Genomic DNA, 20,173 nt, shown 5'->3' with positions numbered 1-20,173 from the left:
CGGCAGCTGCGGACAGCAGGGCCTGGTGATGGCCAAGCCCCAAGGACAAGCCTGGGAAAGGGGATGGGGCTGGCTCAGGAATGGGGGGGGGGGCAGGAGGGATGGAGATGGAGTGAAGGACGCTGAGAGTGGAAGCAGAAAAGGAGCAGCACGGAGGGTTGGAGAAGCTTTGAGACAGAATTAGAGGTGTTCCCAGGAAGACTGGTAGAGTGTCCCAGCAGGGGTGTAAGAACCTGAGGCTGCATCTTCCCACAGCATGTTCCTGTGACAAGGCAGTAAGGGGCCCCTTGCTCCCATTTCACAGGCGAGGAAACGGAGGCCAGGAGAGGTGCACACCTGGCTTGCCCAAAAGCCCATAGGAAGTTAGGGCCCTGTTAGACGCCGAGGGAGACTTTTCCCAATCTGCCGTGGATGATGAAACAGAGATGATGAGAGGGGAAATGGAGATGGAGACAGAAATCAGGGCTTCATCCAAAGAGGGAGGGGGAAGGGGGCAGAGGCAAGGGGAGAGCCTATCAGTGGCAGAGACGGTGGAGAAATGAGGCCCTGACGCCCGGCTCCAGTTACCCGCAGGCGGCATCACCTGCCCGGCGTCACGGAGTCCCCGCGCCTCCTCCCGCCCGCACAGACCCATCCAATTGAGCTGCTCCGCAGCCCGCTCGCCCTGCTCCCGGGGGTGAGGGACAAGGGGAGAGGGGCCGGAGGAGGGGGCGGTGCACGCCTCCTCCCCTAGGCTCGCGAATCCGCAGAGGCCTCCTCCGCAGCCTTCCGGCCCGCCCCCGTCCCCTCCTCCCCCCGCGCCCCGGTGGTACGTTCCGGTCCGCCTGGCACGGCTGCAGTGGAGGTTGCTAGAACCCACGCGGAGGAAGGAAGAGACGCAGGCAGGCTTCGGGGACCCCTTCCCCGAGAGACGGCACCATGACCCAGGGAAAGGTACCGGCATCTCCCCCGCCTGCACCATCCTCCATCCTCGGGCTCCCGGCTCCCTGTCATCCTGAGCGAGCTCTCTGGACCACTCTAGCATCCTCCCCCGGCCCTTGTGGAAAGGCCCTCTGTGGTCCTTGCTGAAGTCAGAGGACCAAAGACCCATTTCAAGGAATGGGTCGGGGCCTCTTCCTGCCCACCAGGCTCACCTCTCCTCCCCTGACCCCCTTCCACCCCTTGCTTTGACGTCCCAGAACCCTGCACAGACGCCCAGCCCCCCTTAAGGAGTCAGCCTGATGTCCGTGTGCGTGCGTGGTGAGTATGTATGTGTGTGTGTGTGTGTGTGTGGAGTGCCTGTGTGCTCACCAGGGTGAGCTGTGAGGGGCAGTTCCTATCCAGCATCCCCTTCTGGTCCAATCCCAACCCTGACATTAGCTCATCTTTCGCACCATCCACAAAAACACCCCCCACCCAAACCCCTGTCATTATTCTACATCTGGACACATCAACTGTGGTTAGAGGGTTACTATGGCAACCCTGCATCAGGATGCTCTAATTCTTGTTTTGGTTTCGGCAGGGCATGGGACTAGATGAGACCAGATGAAACGTCTTTTCTTTTTTTTCCAGTTCTAGTCTTAAAATGTAGGGGAAGGGTTTGGGCAGAGGCTTGGCTGGCCCAGTAGGGTTATGTAACATCAGCAGCCTGTGGAATTATACAACCACCAGGGCCTGGGGCAAAGGGGGAGGGTCCTGGGGCCTTCTGCTTGGGGTACTAAGGATTGAGCTGAGAAAACAGATAGGGACCTCCCTTACACTCCCCTTCTTCTTTCTGAGATGAGCCTCAGAGCCAATGGCAGCCTTCCCTGGATTCTCAGACCCTCCTCTCCCTGTTTTTAAGCTCATACGGCCTCAAAATGATGTCATTGGGTGATACCACCTCCTGCCATTGGGAATGCCGGACGTGTGTGTGTGTGTGTGTGTGTGTGTGTGTGTGTGTTGTGTGTGTGTGTGAAGGCCCAGGAGGCTCCGGGTGATTGAGTGCCAGGGTGGGGGCTGGTGAAGGGACCAGCTTGGACAGAGCTGAAGTCGGAGGTGATCGTCCTTTTCCCAGGCATGAGCGCTGGGTCTGGGCTCAGAGGACCTCCTTCTGGGGCTGAAAGGGATTTTCCTGGGCATGACTCTCCTGGTCTGGCTGGTCATGGAGGCTGGGGAGTGGGAGGGGAGCAGGGGAGCCAGGACCCCATTCCCACAGGCCTGGGCTTGGAGGCCCTTCCCCAAGGAGGCCTGGGGGGTATTCACTGTGGGGAAAATGGAAACTCCCCCCTCTCCGGACCCTCCCCTCCACTCCCTACCCTCACCTCCACCAGGCACTTTGCTGACCCTGCTTCCTGTTCTGGGCTAACTGTATTCCCCGCCTCCCCTGCTGCTCGCCCCCAGCTTACTCACAGGCTTTCTAGTGATGGACTAGACCAGTGGTCGGCAAACTCATTAGTCAACAGAGCCAAATATCAACAGTACAACGATTGAAATTTCTTTTGAGAGCCAAATTTTTTAAACTTAAACTATATAGGTAGATACATTGTTATTAACTTAATTAGGGTACTCCTAAGGCTTAGGAAGAGCCACACTCAAGGGGCCAAAGAGCCGCATGTGGCTCGCGAGCCGCAGTTTGCCGACCACTGGACTAGACCCTTCCAGTTCAGTGGTCCTCAGGGCTGGGTGAGGACAGAGATCTGGTGCTTGCCTCTGACTGGCTGCCTCAGCTGGACGCACCCTGCAAAGAAGGGACTCCTCGGCCTTCCTCCGTAGACCTTGAGGTTTAACACACTCTTTCTGGAGGCGGATCTAAAGTTCAGTCCTTTTTGGCTGTTCCAGTTTTCATACCTCCCCTCCACCCAACCTGCCCTTCTCTGGCGACATCATTCAGGCCCTCACAGCTCATGTCCTCTCTCCAAAGCTAAAGGTGTACATTGTGGGGCAGGGGGCACATCGGAGTTAAATGGACTTGAGCTTTCAACCTGCCATGGGCACGTTTTCCCGGGCCTCAGTGTCCTCATCTGTAAAATGAAAAAGGGGTTGAATTCGATGCCTTCTGAGGTCTCTGTCAGCAGTGAATCTGTGATTCTGCTCTGACGAGGCTGAGATTCCAATAGGACGAGGCCAGAACAGGGCCCTCAGCCAGGGCCTCTTGCCCTCCTTCTGCCCTGCAATCCCCTTTCCTCTTCCTCTTCCTCTTTTCTCCCTCTCCTCCCTGCTCTGTTCCCCGGCTTTCCCACCCTCACCGTCCTTGGTTGTCTGCAGCCCAGAAGCAGCGGCCAGTCCCAGTGGATGGTGCCTGGGCTCTGCAGCCCAGTGGCCACGTGTGGCACTGTGACCTTGGGCGAGTTGTTCTTCTCTCTGACCCTCCGTTCCCTCGTTTTAAAACAGAGGTCGACATACGACTAGCAAGGTAGCAGGGAGATTCAGCAAGAGAACCGTTCGTTCAATAATACTTTTAAGGGTTTACTATGTCCCAGAACCCTCTTTAGACCCCAGAGAAACAGTGGTCCCATACAAACCCAATCCTGCCATGGGAACCGTGACCACCAACGGGGAGGGTCTCTCCTAAGAATTTTCTCCTTTCTCGGTTCTTATCCCAGCTCCAGTGTGTGCCTGGCCAGCCCTGACCTTCCTGGAGCTCAGTTCTCCCATCTATAAAATAGGGAGACACCCCCCCCAGCTTTATTGGGGTATAAGAGGCAAATAGAAATTGTATATATTTAAGGTGTACAACTTGATGTTTAGATATACATTGTGAAATGATCACCAAAATCAAGCTGTTCAACATGTCCATCACTCCACATCGTTCCTTCTATTTTTGTGGAAAGAACTTAGGTCGACCCCCTCAGCAGATTTTTAAGCCCAACATACAGTATTGTTAACTATAGTCACCACGCTGTGCATTAGATTCCCAAACTTCTTCATCCTGCATAAGTGACACTTTGTACCCCTTGACCAGCATCTCCTCATTTCCCCCATCTCCCTCCCAGCCACGGGCAACCACTGTTCTACTCTGTGCGTCCGTGAGTTCGACATTTTAGCATCCACATATCACTGGGAGCATGCAGTCTTTGTCTTTCTGTGAGTGGCTTATTTCACTGAGCACAGTGTCCTCCAGGTTCATCCATGTGGTCACATATGGGAGGATGTCCTTCTTTTTTAAGGCTGAGTAATATTTCACTACATACATATGCAACAAAAACAGGCAGCGTCTTGTCTTCACCCCGCCCTTCCTAGTGCAGGGGACCAAGTACCCGTACAACCCCCAAAATGGAAGGGAAGGCTTGGTGAGGAGGGCTTGGAAGGCACCCTTTCCCTGGTAACCATCTCTCTCTGCCTCCACTCCACAGCTCTCCGTGGCTAACAAGGCCCCCGGGACCGAGGGCCAGCAGCAGGCGAACGGTGAGAAGAAGGAGGCTCCGGCAGTGCCGTCGGCCCCGCCCTCCTACGAGGAGGCCACCTCTGCGGAGGGGCTGAAGGCAGGGGCCTTCCCTGCAGCCCCTGCGGCGGTGCCTCTCCACCCCAGCTGGGCCTATGTGGACCCTAGTAAGTCCCTCAGCTCCTGAAGGCTGGAGCATCGGGGGGCGAGGTGGGCTCACATGGAAAACTGGGGTGGGAGGAAGTTGCCCAGAAATCGGTGCACCGGATGGTTGTTGTAGGAGGCTCTGTGGGCAACGGTTTGGGGTTTGGAGGACTGTTCTGAGGACGGTCCAGGAGGACGCCATGGGAAGGGAGACGTACAATGGCTGCAGTCAGAGTGCTGTTGGATGGGGATGTGGGGATTTTTTCCCACGCGCCCTGCTAGGGCCGAGGGGACAGATGCGGGGAGGAAAGCCAGGGGCTGGTCAGAGAGGCTCTCCTAGAAGAAAGGGTCACAGGAAGGCAATGAGGAGAGGACAGAGTAAGGGCAGGAAGGAGCCGAGTGATGCTGGGGCTGCCACAGCCTTAGCTGGGGTGGCTCCCTGTGAGTGGGGTGCAGCATGTTGACTTGTTAGCGGATATGAAGCCTTAGTGGGGACACATCACCAAGGAGGCCCTAGGAATGTTGGGGGCCAGAGACCTGAGGATCCACGGCACCCATTACTCTCCTGTCTCTCTCCCTTTCCCCAGGCCCTTGTTGGGGGCATGATGTGGGCGGGTGTGTGGGTGACAGCCTCAGTGCCCCTCACAACCAGACTCACCCAGGCTGGTGCCCAGAATTGTAGCTGGTGGGAGCCCCTTTGTTAAGTTGAGCAGCCTGTGGGAGCTTTGCCTCAGGGCTGGGAGCATATAGCTGCCACGAGCTGTAAGGAAAGGCCCCTTCTCAAATCTTCCTCAGCCCCTTCAGCCTCCTCAGTAGCCCCTCAACCCCCTCCCCCACCCTGTCCGCTCCCCACCCCCACCCCCAGCAGAATTCTAGAAGGGGTCCCAGGGACAATGCCTCAGACAGCGTCTGCCCACAAGGAGTGGTCACCATGGTCCACACCACTCGCCACAAAACCCCTCGTCCTAGACCCAAGCAGAACTATGTGCTTGTGTCCAACGGGAAGGCCAATAAAGGTCTGGTATTTGGGGAGCCCTTCCCAAGCCTCAGATACCCACAGGACTGCTTTCTCTCTTCTTTTCTCCCCCTCCATGGCCTGGCTAGTCGGGCCTTGGTGGGGGATACAGACAGAAAGAACATGAAGAAGAAGTGAAGGATGAGAGAGTGAGGGTCTCCAGGCCCCAGGCTTGCAATAGGCCCACCTCTCTCCCCTTCCTCTTTGCCCATTTCCTGGCGGCCAGGATTGGCTGCTTTAAGGAATGTTTTCCAAGCAGTTGTCAGGCCAGGAAGGCAGGTCATTGCAGTCAACATGTGACAAACATTTACTAAGTGTGTGCCAGGCACTGTGTCTGGCACTGAGCTCATTTCTGGGGATGTGTCCATTTGCAAGACCTGCCCTCACAGAGCTCAGCCAAGGAAATAGACAACTACCATACAGTGAAACAGGCGCAGATAGAGGCCCGGGCACTCACCTAACCTGCCTGCTGTCAGGGAAGACTTCCCGGAGGAAAGGGCATCCGCGCCGAGTCCTGAAGAACAGCGTGCATTATCCTGGTAAAGAGGCAGGGAAGTGAGTGTTCCAGGCTGAGGAGTGGGATGTGCAGAGGCCCAGGAGCAAGAGAACACATGGCTGAAGAAATGGAGGAGGAAATAATGTGCAGGGAGGGCGCTGGGGGCTCCTGGGAGGCTGTGGGGCTTTGTTAAGGAACTTGAACTTGAGTGAAAAGCAGTGGGAGCTGTCAAAGAGCTTGAAGCAAGGCAGTGCTGTGGTCAACTTTGAAAGGCCAAGACGGAGGCTATTACTGTGAAGGGAACAACGTGGAGGACTGATGGAGACAGTGGAGGGGAACGCAGTGGGCATGTGAGGTCCCAGGAAGGGCCCAGACGAGGGGTGCAGGGGAGAGGGTGGCGTCGTCCCCCTCAGGGGACTCATTTCCCTGCCTCTACTAGGATAGCTCATGCCGTTCGTCAGGACTCCGGGCAGATACCCTTTCCTCTCGTGATGCCAGAGCCACAGGCGATCACTTTTATCTCGTTTCATCCCCATGAGGTGGCTTCACTGACCCACTTCATAGAAGGGACTTGGGAAGGCTGGTCATTTGCTCAGGGTCACACAGTCAGTCTTAGAAGAGGAGCCACATGTGTGTCTGTCTGACAATGGAGCCCATGCTCTTCTGAAAGTCTGAGCTCTGGGACCAGCCTGCAAAACTTCATTCCCACCCACACCCCACTTCTTGCCCTGTCCTGGCTTTACTTCCCCTCCAGGAATCCCCCAGCCCTGGTTCCCAGCTGGATCGCCAGCAGGTTCACCCATCCAACTGGTCCCAGTGTCCACCCCAAGGGCCTCAGAGCAAGCTGGGATCAGGACCCTTGACCCTGAGATGTGCTGGATAGTCCTGAGATTATGTCTGTCCCTCTCTGATTCTTTGCCACAAGGAAGCCCGAGTGTCCAGGGAGGCGGTGGGGAGTCACAGGAAGGAAGGGGCAGGGAGATGGCAGTTCGTTCTCAGGACTCAGAACAAGAAGGATGAGAAGCAGCTAGGGAGAGAGATCTGAAGATGGAGTGCAAGGTCTGAGAATGGGGCTGGAGAGAAAGGTTTCGGCTGGTCCAGAGAGCCAGTTTATATGTATCGGAGCCCTCATGGCCCTCCCTTGCCCCCCAGGCAGCAGCTCGAGCTATGAGAGCGGTTTTCCCACCGGAGACCATGAGCTCTTCACCACCTTCAGTTGGGATGACCAGCAAGTTCGCCGAGTCTTCATCAGAAAGGTAACTGCCTCTCCCCAACTCCCCAGGACTGGGGGGCTGGGTGTGGGGAGCTCTGTGCGGCAGAGGCCACAGTCTGTCCCTCTCTCGTGATGCCAGCTGACCGCACCTATTGGGAAGTGCTTCCTTAGATCCCCCCACTGGCCCTGCCAGCCCTAAACATGTGGTCTCTTCTCTCCAGATACTGAGAGGCCCTTTCGCTATGGGTGTGGGTTCTGGACCATCTTTACTCCTTTTACTGGGTCCTGGATCTGTTCCTATGACCCTCAAGAAGGAGGACGGAGGGCACAGGATGTAGTCTGGAGAGGAGATTGAGTCACAGGGAATCCCGGGCCTCCCTGAGGTTCCCTGGCCTCAAACAAGAACCCCCCCCCCCCAGGTCTATACTATCCTGCTGATCCAGCTGCTGGTGACCGTGAGTGTCGTGGCGCTCTTTACCTTCTGGTGAGTTGGCATTGGAAACCAGCACCTGTCAGGGGCTGGCCGTGGCCAGGCCTGGGGTGGGGGGCGCCCAGACCAACGTTGTAGGGCAGTGGGCCTGCTCATGCCTGGAGAGAACCTTAGAGAGTGCACACGCAGGAGTCCTCCATTCAGGGTGGGGGGGACCTGGGGCTTTCTAGGCCTCTCTCAGGTCCTCTAGCCCACACCCAGCACTTCTGAGTCCCAGCCTGCGGCTGTGGCTGGGCTTCCTGAGCCACCAGGGGTGCATGCCTCCTTTCTTTCTCTCAAGTCCTGTGAACTGGGGTGGGGGTGGGGGCAAGTGCAGATGTTGGATCAGAAATAGAGACAGAGGGTAAATGTTTGTTCTTTTTCCCTCCCTCCCTCTGCAGCGACCCCGTTAAGGACTATATCCAGGCTAACCCAGGCTGGTACTGGGCCTCCTAGTGAGTATATCCCAGACCCCCGGTCCCCAGGCCCCTTCCCAGAGAACCCTCAGTGGCACAGAGAGGGAAATCTCTGTTGGCAGAACATAAGCCCATGGCCTCGTCCCACCCCATAGGATGTGTTCCCACAAGTGTGAGGCCAGAAGGGCCCTTCTGAGGTGTTTAGGTCTTAGGACAGTGATGGCGAACCTTTGAGCTCGGCGTGTCAGCATTTTGAAAAACCCTAACTTAACTCTGGTGCCGTGTCACATATAGAAATTTTTTTATATTTGCAACCATAGTAAAACAAAGACTTATATTTTTCATATTTATTTTATATATTTAAATGCCATTTGACAAAGAAAAATCAACCAAAAAAATGAGTTCGCGTGTCACAGGTTCGCCATCACTGTCTTAGGAGAAGGGGAGGAGGTGGGCATAGGTCTGATGCCCGCACAAGGAGGGGGGGTGGGGCTGGGGCCATGCTGGAGAGACTCAGACCTGGGCTCTGCAGAGAAGGAGGAGGAGGACACCTTTGCTCACACTAATAATAATGTTGCTCCTCTTATTAATGTTATTAATGCTAACTAATTGAATTGTTAATTATAGGGTGCCTAATAAGGGATGAGCATTGTTCTGTGTGCTTGCTGTATGGTATTGAATTCATTCCTCAAATCTACAGGGTATGATTACCTCAGAAAACTAAGGCTCAGAGAGGTTGAGTAATGTGACCAAGGTCACACAGCTAATTCGTGGCTGAGCTGGGATTCAAACCCAAAATTCAGGTTGAGGCTTGTGCTCTTAATCCCTCTGCTTGGCAGACTCCCTTCCTCTCGAGCCACTCAGCTCCCGGCTGTCCTCTTTAAGGAGTGTGGCAGGTAACGTGAGCGGAGAGGTTTGATGGTGTGGGTGATTCTGACCCTCCTACCTGGGCCATGAAGGAGTCATCCTACACAATTCTCTCACCAGAGTTTCCTTCAGCACCTGCTGGGAGCCCAGCTCTGTTCTGGGGCTGCTGGGGAAGGTAGTGGGCAGCACAAGGCAGCATGTGGAAACCTGGCTGTCAGAGGAGGGCCGAGGGGAGGTGTGAGCCTGGAACACTAAACCTCAGTCCACAGTGGGGCTGCACCTCCAAGAGTGGAGACTGGAGTGGCTTCAGCAGCAGCACGGCAGTGGGACTGCGTTGATCCATTTGGTAAATTAGAAACTAGATGGTCAGAGGGCCAGAGGCTGCAGGTAGAGGAACCCAGGATATCTCAGAGACGGTGCGGACTTGCGGGGTAGAGGCGCCAAATGCCCGGCCAAGCAGCTTACACACGCGGGCCGCCCCAGGCCCGTTTCTGGAAAGGGATCAGGTGGGGACGTGGGCTCAGCTGAGCCTGCTGGACCAACCAAGCCAAGAACAGCCCCAGAGTGGACCCAGAGTGTATGCAAGCCCCCCAAAGGCTGATAGGAGGGGGCTCCTTCCGGCCTCTGGGGCTCCTCAGAGGAGCGGAGGAGTGAAGGGATGTCTCCGTCAAGTTGGGGGTCCCAGGGGAGGAGACGTTCACACCCAGAGCCTTTCTTGGGGCACAGGAGAGAGGGCCTGTCTGCAGACGGGGCAGGAGGCACGCGTCTCGGGGAACTGGGAGGCACCGTGTGGTGAAGCTAATGAGGCCCCAGGGACTGCCACCGGCCGGCTCATGCAGCAGGTTGGCATGGCTCCCAGCACGTCAGCACCGCCAGGCAGCCTCGGGTGTCCTGAGAGCTCGGGAATGGAGTCCCCAGGCCCTTCGCCGGGCCTTCTACCGGAGGGTCTGCAGGACACTGTGCCCTGAGCGGATGGTGGCAGGGGGACAGCCCGGACCCGAGCAGGCTCAGAAGTGGAGGCAGAGCCCGCCCACTGAGAGTGGGCACGCGTGCCTGGCCTCTGGATGATGAGCTTATCCAGGCCTCCTCAGCAGCTCAAGGCAGAAAACAGAGAGGCTCTCCCTGGCTCAGGGGGGGCGGGGCGGGGAGAAATGGGAAGCGGGCATGGGCCCTGTGCTTCTCAGGGGGTGTCACAGTGCCTTCGAGATACTTGAGCATCCCACCACATGCTGTGCCCTTCTCTGCGGAGCAGCAGCCTGCCCTGCCCCTCCTCACCCTCCAACACCGTTCACCTGCCCCTGCATCTGCCTCCTGGTCTGAGACCTAGGAATCTCACCTCCTGCAACATACTAAGCCCTTAATAGCAATAAAAATAAAACAGCTCTCTCTCTCTCTCTCTCTCTCTCTCTCTCTCTCTCTCTCTCTCTTTTAATGTGTGGCGCTGTGCTAAGTACTTTACAGATATTTTCATTTGACTCTTACACCAACCCTACCAAGGCAGACAATATCGTTATCCGCATTTTACAGAGGAGGAAATCGAGGCTTGGAGAGAAGTTATTGCTTCTGAAGCCACATTTTTTTTATTGCAAAGCTCCTGCACTTCCCACTCTGCTGACACCCCTCCCTCCCCCGCTCGTGGCTCAGGACAGGGGAGGGGAGGACACTGGTGTTGGACGCTGGCCTCCACCTGAGCTGCACTCCTCTGTCCTGACGCTCTGTAAACAGACCATGGCGCCAGGCCAGGCCCTGGGGCCCAGGCTCTGACACACAATCAGTCTTTCTCTCACTTCCATGACTCATTTTCCGCCCCCTGGGAGGGCAGCCTTCTAGCACCCCTCGCTGCCCCCCCCTTACAGCTTTCTTGAGGCCCTGGGGATCTCCCTCAGTGAGCTCTTGCCTTATTGTCTGATTGCTCCCTCTGAGCCATGGCAGTGGGAATAAGAGGTGTGGGTGGGGATAGGGGAGCCAGGCAGAGGAGGAAAAGGCAGAGACCAGAGCTTGGGAGCTGACAACCACATTACCATAATAACAGCTCCAATCCTCAAATCCTTCCTCGTGCCAGGCCCAGTGCTAAATGCTTGATGTGCATCCTCTCATTCAATCCTCGCAGCCCAGTGAGTTGGTACCAATATTCCTGTTTCCAAAGGACAAAACGGGGGCTCTGCAGTTCACTAGTTCAAGGTCACATGATCATAGTGGCAGAGCTAGATGTGAATGCAAGTATCAGGCTCCAGGGCTGCACCCTCTCCCCTTCTTCCTGACCGCTGGTCTGAAGGGCTGAGGAGCTGTGAACCAGAGCGAAAAGGAGACTGGGCCCCTGCCCTCAGGAGGCTTCCACTCTGGCCAGGGGACAGGACCCACACCCAGGATGCACGTAGACAAGGCATTACTACGTGTGTTGCTGAAGCAACTGACTAATGACTGAAGGGAGTCCCAAAGAGAGCCGACGCCGGCGTGTTTCTCAACTGGGGCAGGAGATTCAACTGCCCTTCATGGAGCAGGATGTGCTCACCAAATCCAGTAGGCGTGTCTCAACCCTGCCTTCCCTGTCCTGCCGTTCACCCACAAATCCTTAAAGATCACCTGACCAGTGCCAGGCCCTGGGTTAGAAGGTAGGAATACAAAATGACTAGGTCACAGACTGGCCCCCAGATGGTACACCTGGGGTCAGATGAGCAGGCCCGTGGGATGTGGGGGTGCGGGCTTTGGGTGAGGTATGCGCATGGCAGACAGGAAGCCCCTCCAACCCAGACCTCCAGTGTCCTTGCCAGTTGGTCCTTTCCAGCAGGAGCACAGTGTGAGGTGCAGAGGGGGGTGAGAGGGGAAAGGCGGGGCTGGAGCATGCTGAAGGGTGGGCTGGAGAGGTAGGCAGAGTGGATCAGGCAGGGCACTGCCAGGTCTTTGGGAATTTTAAACAGGGAAGTCCCATGATTGGATCAGCCAGTAGCTTGGAGGGTAGAAGGCAGGGCTGGAGGCAGGAGGACCAGAGGCAGAGAGGGGCCCACCAAAGGGAATGGTGGTGGGAATGGAGAGAAGGGGACAGATTTGAGAGCTGCCTGGGTAGGAGGATCAACAGGTCCAGGCAATGCAGTGAGAGTCAGGGATGATGCTGAGGCCTCTGGTTGGGAAACGTGGAGGGCGCATGTCTTCTGCACCAGGGATGCAGGAGAAGAGCAGGGAAGAGAGCACATTCGGGTCTGACCTGTTGCGTTTGGCACGTGTCTGGGTAGCCATGTCTGCCCAGTAAGCAGCTGGGTATTCAGGTCTTAGGTTGAGAAGGAAAATCTAGATCAGAAATATAGGCCTGTGAGTCATGAGCATTTGCCTAATAAAGGAAGTCCTGTGGAGGAGTGAGCCCACCCGGGAAGAGCGTGAAGGGACCCTATGCGTGGAAGGAGGGAGCCATGGTTAGAGATAGTCTGAAGGAGACTGAGGAGCGGCCAGGGAGGTAGGAAGGGAACCAGTGTGGATCACTGTGGAACCAAGGAAATGACGAAGAGAGCAGATGCTGTGGAGAAGTCAGGGAAGAGGTAGACTGACGAGTGTCAGTTGGACTCAACAAAGTCATAGTATTGTGGCAAAGCCAGCTGTCATCGAGTGAAGCTGGGGGTGGGTTTCTGGGCTGGGGAGTAATTGGGAGATGGAGAAGAAGACAGTGAGTAGACGTAACTTTTTCAAGAAGCTTGGCTGTGAGTTGGCTAAGGTGGCAGCAGCTAAAACTAGGGAAGGTGTTGATTAAAGATGGAAAACAAACAGCTGAGGAGGTTTGTGTGGGCAGAGAGGTCGCTGCAGAAAGGTTTAAGTAATAGAGATGGCAGGGCAGTTGAGGGTGTGGGACCCAGAGCCCAGGCCAGAGGGATTGGCCTGGGGTGGGAGGAGGGTCAGGAGGGAGGGCACATAGACGCAGGACGTGATGGTTGCGGGTGGCAGGCAGGGAGCTAAGGGAGCCCCACCTCATCTTAAATCTTCCCGGGACATACCAGGCCAGACCACGCAAAGAGTAGGGGGCCTGAGAGGTTTGGGGATGGGGAGAATGGTTGGAATTGCTGTGGTGGGGATGAGTGAGAGAACCCAGGAGGGAGATGGGAAGGGTGGCAGGAGCCTTGTTGAGAGCTCTCTGGGTGCTGGAGACCACACATTGGTGGGGGCACCAATCTCGGTTGGTGTGAGCATGCCCTACCCTTGGGTCCTCCGCCCTCTTCTCCTACCTCCTGGACTGGCCTCCACTTCCACTGCTCTCCAGGAAATCCTCAGTCCCCAATCCCTATCTCTGGGTTGTGCCTGAGCTCCTGCCAGTCTCCCACTGGACATAGCCACCTGCTCCAGAAATCCATGCCACAGGTACCTCCTGCTTGTGCCAGGCACTGGCAGGACAGACAAGGGCCCTGCCCCTGCTGGTAGGGTAGACCAACAATTAAGTACCTAACAAGGTCATTATGGGTAGTGCCAGGACTGGGAAAGGCCTGAAGGAGGCAGCATGGAGCTGGGACTCTGGAGTCAGAGGGCCTGGGTTCTAATCCTGCCTTTGCCAGGTGGTAGCTGCATGACCTTGGACAAGTCACTTGACCTCACTGTGCCTCAGCTGCTAAATGAAAAGCATGCTGCCCTGGCCTGCCTGGCTCAGTGGTCAGAGCATCAGCCCGTGCACTGAAGGGTCGAGGGTTCAATTCCCAGTTAAGGGCACATACTTGGGTTGCAGGTTCAATCCTCGGCTCAGTCGGGTACGTGCAGGAGGCAACCAGTCCATGTGTCTCTCTCACGTCAATGTTTCTCTCTCTCTCTCCTCCCTTTCTCTTTCCCCCTTCCCTTTTCCTTCCCCTCTCTCTGAAAATCAATGGGAAAAATCCTTGCCTGAGGATTAACCAAAAAAAAGCATGCTTCATAGAGAAGATGTGAGATTACTTAATTTTCATAAAGCACATAGCACTCTGCCTGGCACATAGAAAACCGTGTATATGAGCTTTTTCTTTGAAGTAATAAGCTAGTGGATTGATTGGGGGGTGATCAGCTGTCCCATGGCACCCAAGTATTTATAGAGGCAGGCTCATTCGATTCCCCTGCCTCTCTTTTAGAGTTAAACCACCATTCTGCCCATTGCTAAGTTCTAGGATGACTGTAGCCTTACCCCAGCCCCTGTCACCCTGCCTGGTGCCTTGTGGGGGTACAGAGTGGGATGAGCCAGGGACTGAATGGAGAGGCCTGGGGGGTGGGGAGGGCCGCTAACTCACCCTTCATCTGTCTCTCACAGTGTTGTATTCTTTGTGACCTACCTGACCCTGGCCTGTTGTTCTGGACCGAGGTATGCTGATGGCTTGAAGAGCAACTTGTGGGAACATGAGCAGGATCTTGGACATTATGACCCCAGGCCTGCCTGCCACCAGGGTGCTGTGCACCCCTAAGAAGGCCCCATCCCTCTCTGGGCTCCTTCATGTAGGCCTGCACCTCCTTCCTTTACTTAATACCTCTGAGGTAGGAGGAGGGTGGACAGACAGATGGCGCATGGAAATGTGGCTAAAGAAAGAGCCTCCAAAAAGTGGAGATGGGGCTGGGCAGAGACCCCCCTCCCTGCAGGGGTGACCCAGCCTGCAGCTGCTGGCACCCCCCCCCCCATTCCTCTGAATTCAGTGGCTTGCCTTACAGGAGATATTTCCCCTGGAACATGATTCTTCTGACCATCTTTGTAAGTGATCTGGGGGCGCTAAGGGCAGATGCTGAGTGGGGGTGGAGGGAGGTGGGCTTCAAGGCCAGGATGTCTAGATTGGGGGTGTCTAATGTGAGATCACTGGGGGGAGGGGTATTTTCACCCCACTTCTTTTCTTAAAATATATTTTTATTTATTTCAGAGAGGAAGGGAGAGGGAGAGAAAATTCAAAGCATCAATGATAAGAGAGAATCATTGATCGGCTGCCTCCTGCCATGACTGGGAACTGAACTGTGACCTCCTGGTTCATAGGTCAACACTCAACCACTGAGCCACACTGGACAGGCCCCACTTCTTCCACCCTCTTTCCAAATGGGCTTAGTCTCTCCCTCCCCTCCCACACCATCCACTGTCTCTTCTCATTGCCATTTTGTTTTTAAGAGGTTAGCATGGGCCTTCCACGGGCTCTGGATAATGAAGAGTGGGAGGTCTTAGAAAGAGGGGCAGAGCAGGGCTGCAAATGAAAGAAAGGTACAGCTGGCATGAGGCCTGTTGGGATGCTGTGTCGCCAGGCCCGACTCCTAGAGGTACCGTGTGTGAATGAAGCCGACTCAGAGTTGAGGGGTATGTGCAAGGGGTGGAGACCCAGGCTGGACCTGGAAGGTGTCTGGGCCCCAAAGTCTGAGTCGTGGAATGTTTCTGCTTTCCCTTTCAGACCCTGTCCATGGCCTACCTCACTGGGATGCTGTCCAGGTAAAGGGCACAGGTGGAAGGGAGGGGGCCGTAGGGGCCATAGGCCAGGCTTAGAGCCAGGGACTCGCCACACTGTGGGTGGAAATGCCCCCAACTCCATCCTCCTGGAGCATTTGGCAGGGGAAGGATCTTGGCAGGACACGTTGGCCTAGAGCCCTCTCCCTGGACACCCTGCTGGATGGTGCCCCTGGGACCTGGTTAGGCTGGTGGGGTGGGGATAGAGGAGACCAAGGTGACCCCTGTCAGGCTGCAGCTTAAAAGACCCCAAACTTGAGATTACGGAGGTTCCCACCTACAGGCAATAGCACAACCCCTCCCACCCCCGTTCCCACCTCTCCCAGATCCTCCTAACATGTTGGGGGAGGTCAGGGCCCAGGGGAAAGGCCAGGAAGCAGGGAGAAGGAAAGCCCTTGGAAAGGAGAGAGGGTGGGGGCAAGAGCTCACGGGGTCAGGTCTGCAGAGGAGAGTGGGCCTGGGCGGAAGGCCAGGGGAGACGAAGACCTGCTGAGCCCTGGCCTGTGCCCTGCAGTTACTACAACACCACCTCGGTGCTGCTGTGCCTGAGCATCACAGCCCTCGTCTGCCTCTCCGTCACCATCTTCAGCTTCCAGACCAAGGTCAGCTCCGGGGCCTGTGGGCAGGCAGATGGGGTGGGGGGCCCCAGGCTCAGTCCCCATCTGGTGAGAGATGAAGGGGGTGAGTGGGGCCTGGGGAGGCCACCTGGGAGAGGTGATGGGGAAGGAATGCTGGTTCTGCATGAGCACGAGGCGGTGGCCTGTTGGACGGGCCTCGGCCAGCAGCTGACCTCTCCCACCCTTGCAGTTTGACTTCACCTCCTGCCAGGGTGTGCTCTTCGTGCTGCTCATGACTCTCTTCTTCAGTGGACTCATCCTGGCCATCCTCCTGCCCTTTCAATATGTGAGTCAGGGGGCTCCCGGCGGGCCCCATAGGGAGGGAGGGAGCCTGCCGGCCAGAGGGTGCTGCTTCCTCCCACACCTTCCAGAGAAGGCCCAGAGCCAAAGGCTCACAGCCTGCCACCCTACCCGGCCCTCCTGGCACCTGCCCTGGGCTTGTTGGCAGTGTAAGCAAACCAACAAGGAGGCCTTTCTCAGCAGGCCTGGGCACCTGCCTGCTCCATGAGCCACATCCGGCTTCACCTTTCCCATCCTCCCCTCTGGGGGTAGGGGGTGGGGAGGGGAGGCTGGAGGGGAGTGTGCCACGGAGCATTTAACCCTTGGCAGGGAAGGGCGCTCTGGAGCTCCGTGGGGCCGCCAGACCCTGAGGGGTCCTGAGGAAGGGCCTCCTGGGACTCTTGGAAGATCAGCCAAGTCCAGAGGGACGGACTCTGGGCAGCCAGGCAGGTGGGGGTCAGGCAAGCAGCAGTCCCCACCCCATTGGAACATCCATGGGGCGGCCAAGTCTCAGCTCCTGCACAGCCAGCCTGCTCGGGGGAATCCCACTAGGACTTCCAGGGCTCTGTGACCCATTGGGGAACCAAGGCCTCTGCTGGTGGGAAAGAGGGCAGGTTGAGGGCATCACAGGAGGGGTCTGAGGTTCTGATCCTGGGGACCCAAGAGATGAAGCTACATTATTGGACCCCCACCGGAGGCTCAGTCTTCTGCCCACCCTGCTCCTCTCGGTACTTGGTCAGCCCCACCCTTTTCTGCCAGGTTGGGAGCAGCATTCCTCACCCCCATTTCCCCAGCCCCCAGCGCTTTGCTCACAGGACAGCTGGATCGGTTCTAGCATTTCCTTGGCTCTTCCCAGGATCCGGTTGGCGAAGGGAGGGGCCGGAGCTGGCCTGGGGCCCTCTGTGTATCTAGGATTGGGGGTACAGGGAGGGGCCCCAGAGCTTCAAAGAACCCTTTATTGACCCTGTCAGGCTGCTGGGATGCCTGTGTTTCCAGGAATCTTCTGGGGGATGGCCCTGTAGGGGGCACAGCTGATGTGGTACCTCTCACAGGGTTTCCACAGGGCGCCCCTGCGACCTCAGGGGCTGAGACTGGGAAGGAGTGCTGTTCCAGCCTCTGCAGGCAACCTCCTCGCGCACAGCCGGCAGGAATTCCACACGGACCCCACCTCACCCCTGAGTTCAAGTCTTTGTCCCCTTCCGCCCCAGCCCCTTACCAGCACAGGCAGAGCCTGGGAACTCCCCACAGAGAGACAGAGAAACAGAGGACTCTGCGCAGGGCAGGGAGGGAGGAGCAGCCCAGGGCAGCTCCAGGCTGGGAGAGTGACAGGCCAGCGGGAAGCCACTCGGTGCTGCCTGAGCCTGGGGCTGTGTGGAGGGAACAGGAGCAGGTCAGGTTGGGCCTCCCTGCCGGGCCCTCCAGGGTCACTGTTAGCCTGGGGTTCCCCCACCCACCCTGGACACACAGAGAATCGAGGATCCCTGTGGGGGACCTGGCATTTCTTAGGAACATCTGGGGAGGGTTGGGGGCAGTGAGGGAGGGTCCCACTAGGAAGGTCTGTCCCACATCCTCCATTCTCTGGACTGAGCCCTCCTCCCTGCCCCTTTGCCCCACCGCCCCATCTGCCATCCCTAAGCCCACTGTTCGTCCGCCCCATAGGTGCCCTGGCTCCACGCAGTGTATGCCGTGCTGGGAGCAGGCGTGTTTACATTGGTAAGTGTGGCTCCCTAGGGCCCCGCCTTTGATCATCTCCCCAGGCCCTCCACCGTCTCTGCCATTCTCATGGTCCGCCCTGAACCTGCGTGAAGTATCTGGGGCAGAGCAGGGCTCGGTGCTACGGCCAAGGAATTCTCTCTGGTCTCCAAGACAGACCAGCTAATCTGGGCAGAGGGGGAAGGAAGGTTGGAACAGCAGGACTGAAGCTTTAGACAGAGCTGGGACGAGGTGCCCCTCACTTCTGGGGAGAACCAGGGCTGCTTATGGGGGTGGGAGAGTGAAGGTCCCGGCTACGTGGACTCCGTTAGTGGTTGCTCTCCTAGGGTGATCTGGGAAGGCTTCTTGGAGCAGAGGAGATTCTGAGCGCCTGTGAGAGGCATGCACTGAGGTGGAGCTGGTTCTTGACTGTTCCCACCAAACCGGGAGTGTTGATGACCATGATTGCGATTCTGAAAACAGTAACAGCTCGAGTTTATTGGGCACTCGCTCCCCTCTCCTCTGAGAGCTCTCCGGGTACACTTCATCCTCACCATAACTCTGTAAAAGAGGTTCTATTGTTATCAAATTAAGGAACCTGAAGCTCAGAGATGTTAAATAACTTGTCCAAGGTCATCCAGCATTCAAGGAAGTGGTCGGGCCAGATTGGGAACTGGATGGTCTGGTTGCAGAGCCCCAACAGCCAGGTGGGGAAGGAGTGGGTGGCTGGAAGCAGATGCCCAGGGGACAGAAGGTGACCAGGGGCAGACATTCACCTGGAGCAATCCTGTGTGTTGGCTCTTTGCTCAGATGAGCTCCAAGGGTGACTGTGATGGGCTCCAGGATCCACCAGGGAGATAAACTCATGTTGGTGACATCTCCTGGGTGGCGGTACCCAAGGTAAACTTCCACTGCCAGCAGGAGCAGTCACCAGACTGTCCTCGCCCTCATTGGAGTGTTCAGCTCAACTCAGTCTGGCCAGGGTTCTGGGCGTAGTCACAGGTCCCAGAGGCTTGTGGGTGATAGACTGGGAAAGCAGAAATGGGGGAGTTGGGGGGTCAGATATGTGAGCAGAAGTTTTGGATAGATTGGCAAAGCAGGAATGGGGGTGTGGTCAGTTCATTCATTCCCACAGGTCTTTATTGAGCACCTACTATGTGTGATGTGCTGTGTGCCCAGGATGCCACAGTTAACAGGAAGAGCAGGGTGTGTGGCACATGGTAGCATTCAGTAAATATCTGTGCAATGAGTAAAGGACCTCCAGGCTCAAAACTTGAGAGTTGGAAGAAACTAAAACAAGATCTAGTGAAACTCCAAGCCCCTCCTTCTACAGATGAGAAAACTGAACCCTAAAGGAGTTAAGTGATTTGTTCCCGGGTTTCCTGGCAAGATGATGGCATATCAGCAAGTGTGGTTTTGTCAAGACTAGGGTGACCAACTTATCCAGCTTACCCAGAACGTTCCCAGTTTAAGCACTGACATTCCCACTTCTTGGGGGGCCTCGTAAATCTTGGGCAAACCAAGATGGTTGGTCACCCTACAACACTAACTTCTCTTGGCTCCCGGACCAGCCCTCTCTCCCCCAGGCAGTACATGCTAAAGACAAGTTTAGACTAGGAGGATGGGGTGGGGAATCTGCAAGGAGGAAAGAAAGAGGGAGGGTCACCCTGGGAGGAGTGAGCTGCTGGGGCCTCAGAGGGGAGCCAGGCTTTGCCAGAGACAAATGGAAGAAGAGGGGTCAGTGCAGGGCGGGGGTGGCGGGGGGGGGGGAGAGCATGATGGGTAGAGTGTAGAGTGGCTTCAAGAGGATCAGGTCACAAGTGTGTCAGCTACGTGGGGAAGCTGTCGGTACAAGTAGAGTTGGATGAACATTAATCCGTTAAATTTGTTTACTAATCCCTTGTGTTATTAGAATAATCAGAATAACCCAACCATCTGTTCCGCTCTTTACCTTTCAACAAAGCACTTTCACACCTGTTACCTCACTGGGTTTTCACCTCCACCGGGAGAGAGGCATGGCTGATGTTATAAGACCTGATTTCACATCTGGAGCCCTGGGTGTTAAAGGGCTGGCACCGAGTCCCAGTGCCAGGAATAGGCAGCTTTAGGACGGGACGCAGGTGTCCTGTGCCCAGGCTGGTGCCATTTCCAGTGCCCCGTGGTCCCCCTCAAAGAAGACAACTCCAGAGAGAGAGAGAGAGAGGAGGAGGAGGA

At 56.4% G+C, this 20,173-nt stretch overlaps 1 protein-coding gene across 1 annotated transcript in view; it reads left to right on the top strand.

Moving 5' to 3' along the window:
* The first annotated feature begins 918 nt into the window (after nt 1–918).
* The window catches only part of FAIM2 (Fas apoptotic inhibitory molecule 2), a 31,007-nt gene continuing 11,752 nt past the window's right edge, over nt 919–20,173 (top strand). The window contains exons 1-11 of the mRNA XM_006091538.3: nt 919–933; nt 4,314–4,509; nt 7,150–7,253; nt 7,630–7,694; nt 8,081–8,134; nt 14,211–14,261; nt 14,603–14,642; nt 15,319–15,356; nt 15,886–15,973; nt 16,179–16,274; nt 17,927–17,980. Coding sequence (XP_006091600.1) covers nt 919–933; nt 4,314–4,509; nt 7,150–7,253; nt 7,630–7,694; nt 8,081–8,134; nt 14,211–14,261; nt 14,603–14,642; nt 15,319–15,356; nt 15,886–15,973; nt 16,179–16,274; nt 17,927–17,980 — 801 coding nt within the window. The remainder of the gene's footprint in view (nt 934–4,313; nt 4,510–7,149; nt 7,254–7,629; nt 7,695–8,080; nt 8,135–14,210; nt 14,262–14,602; nt 14,643–15,318; nt 15,357–15,885; nt 15,974–16,178; nt 16,275–17,926; nt 17,981–20,173) is intronic.

Source organism: Myotis lucifugus, unplaced genomic scaffold (assembly GCF_000147115.1).
Source record: "Myotis lucifugus unplaced genomic scaffold, Myoluc2.0 scaffold_91, whole genome shotgun sequence".
Taxonomy (NCBI): Eukaryota; Metazoa; Chordata; class Mammalia; order Chiroptera; family Vespertilionidae; genus Myotis; species Myotis lucifugus.
This window is presented reverse-complemented; position numbering and strand designations above follow the sequence as displayed.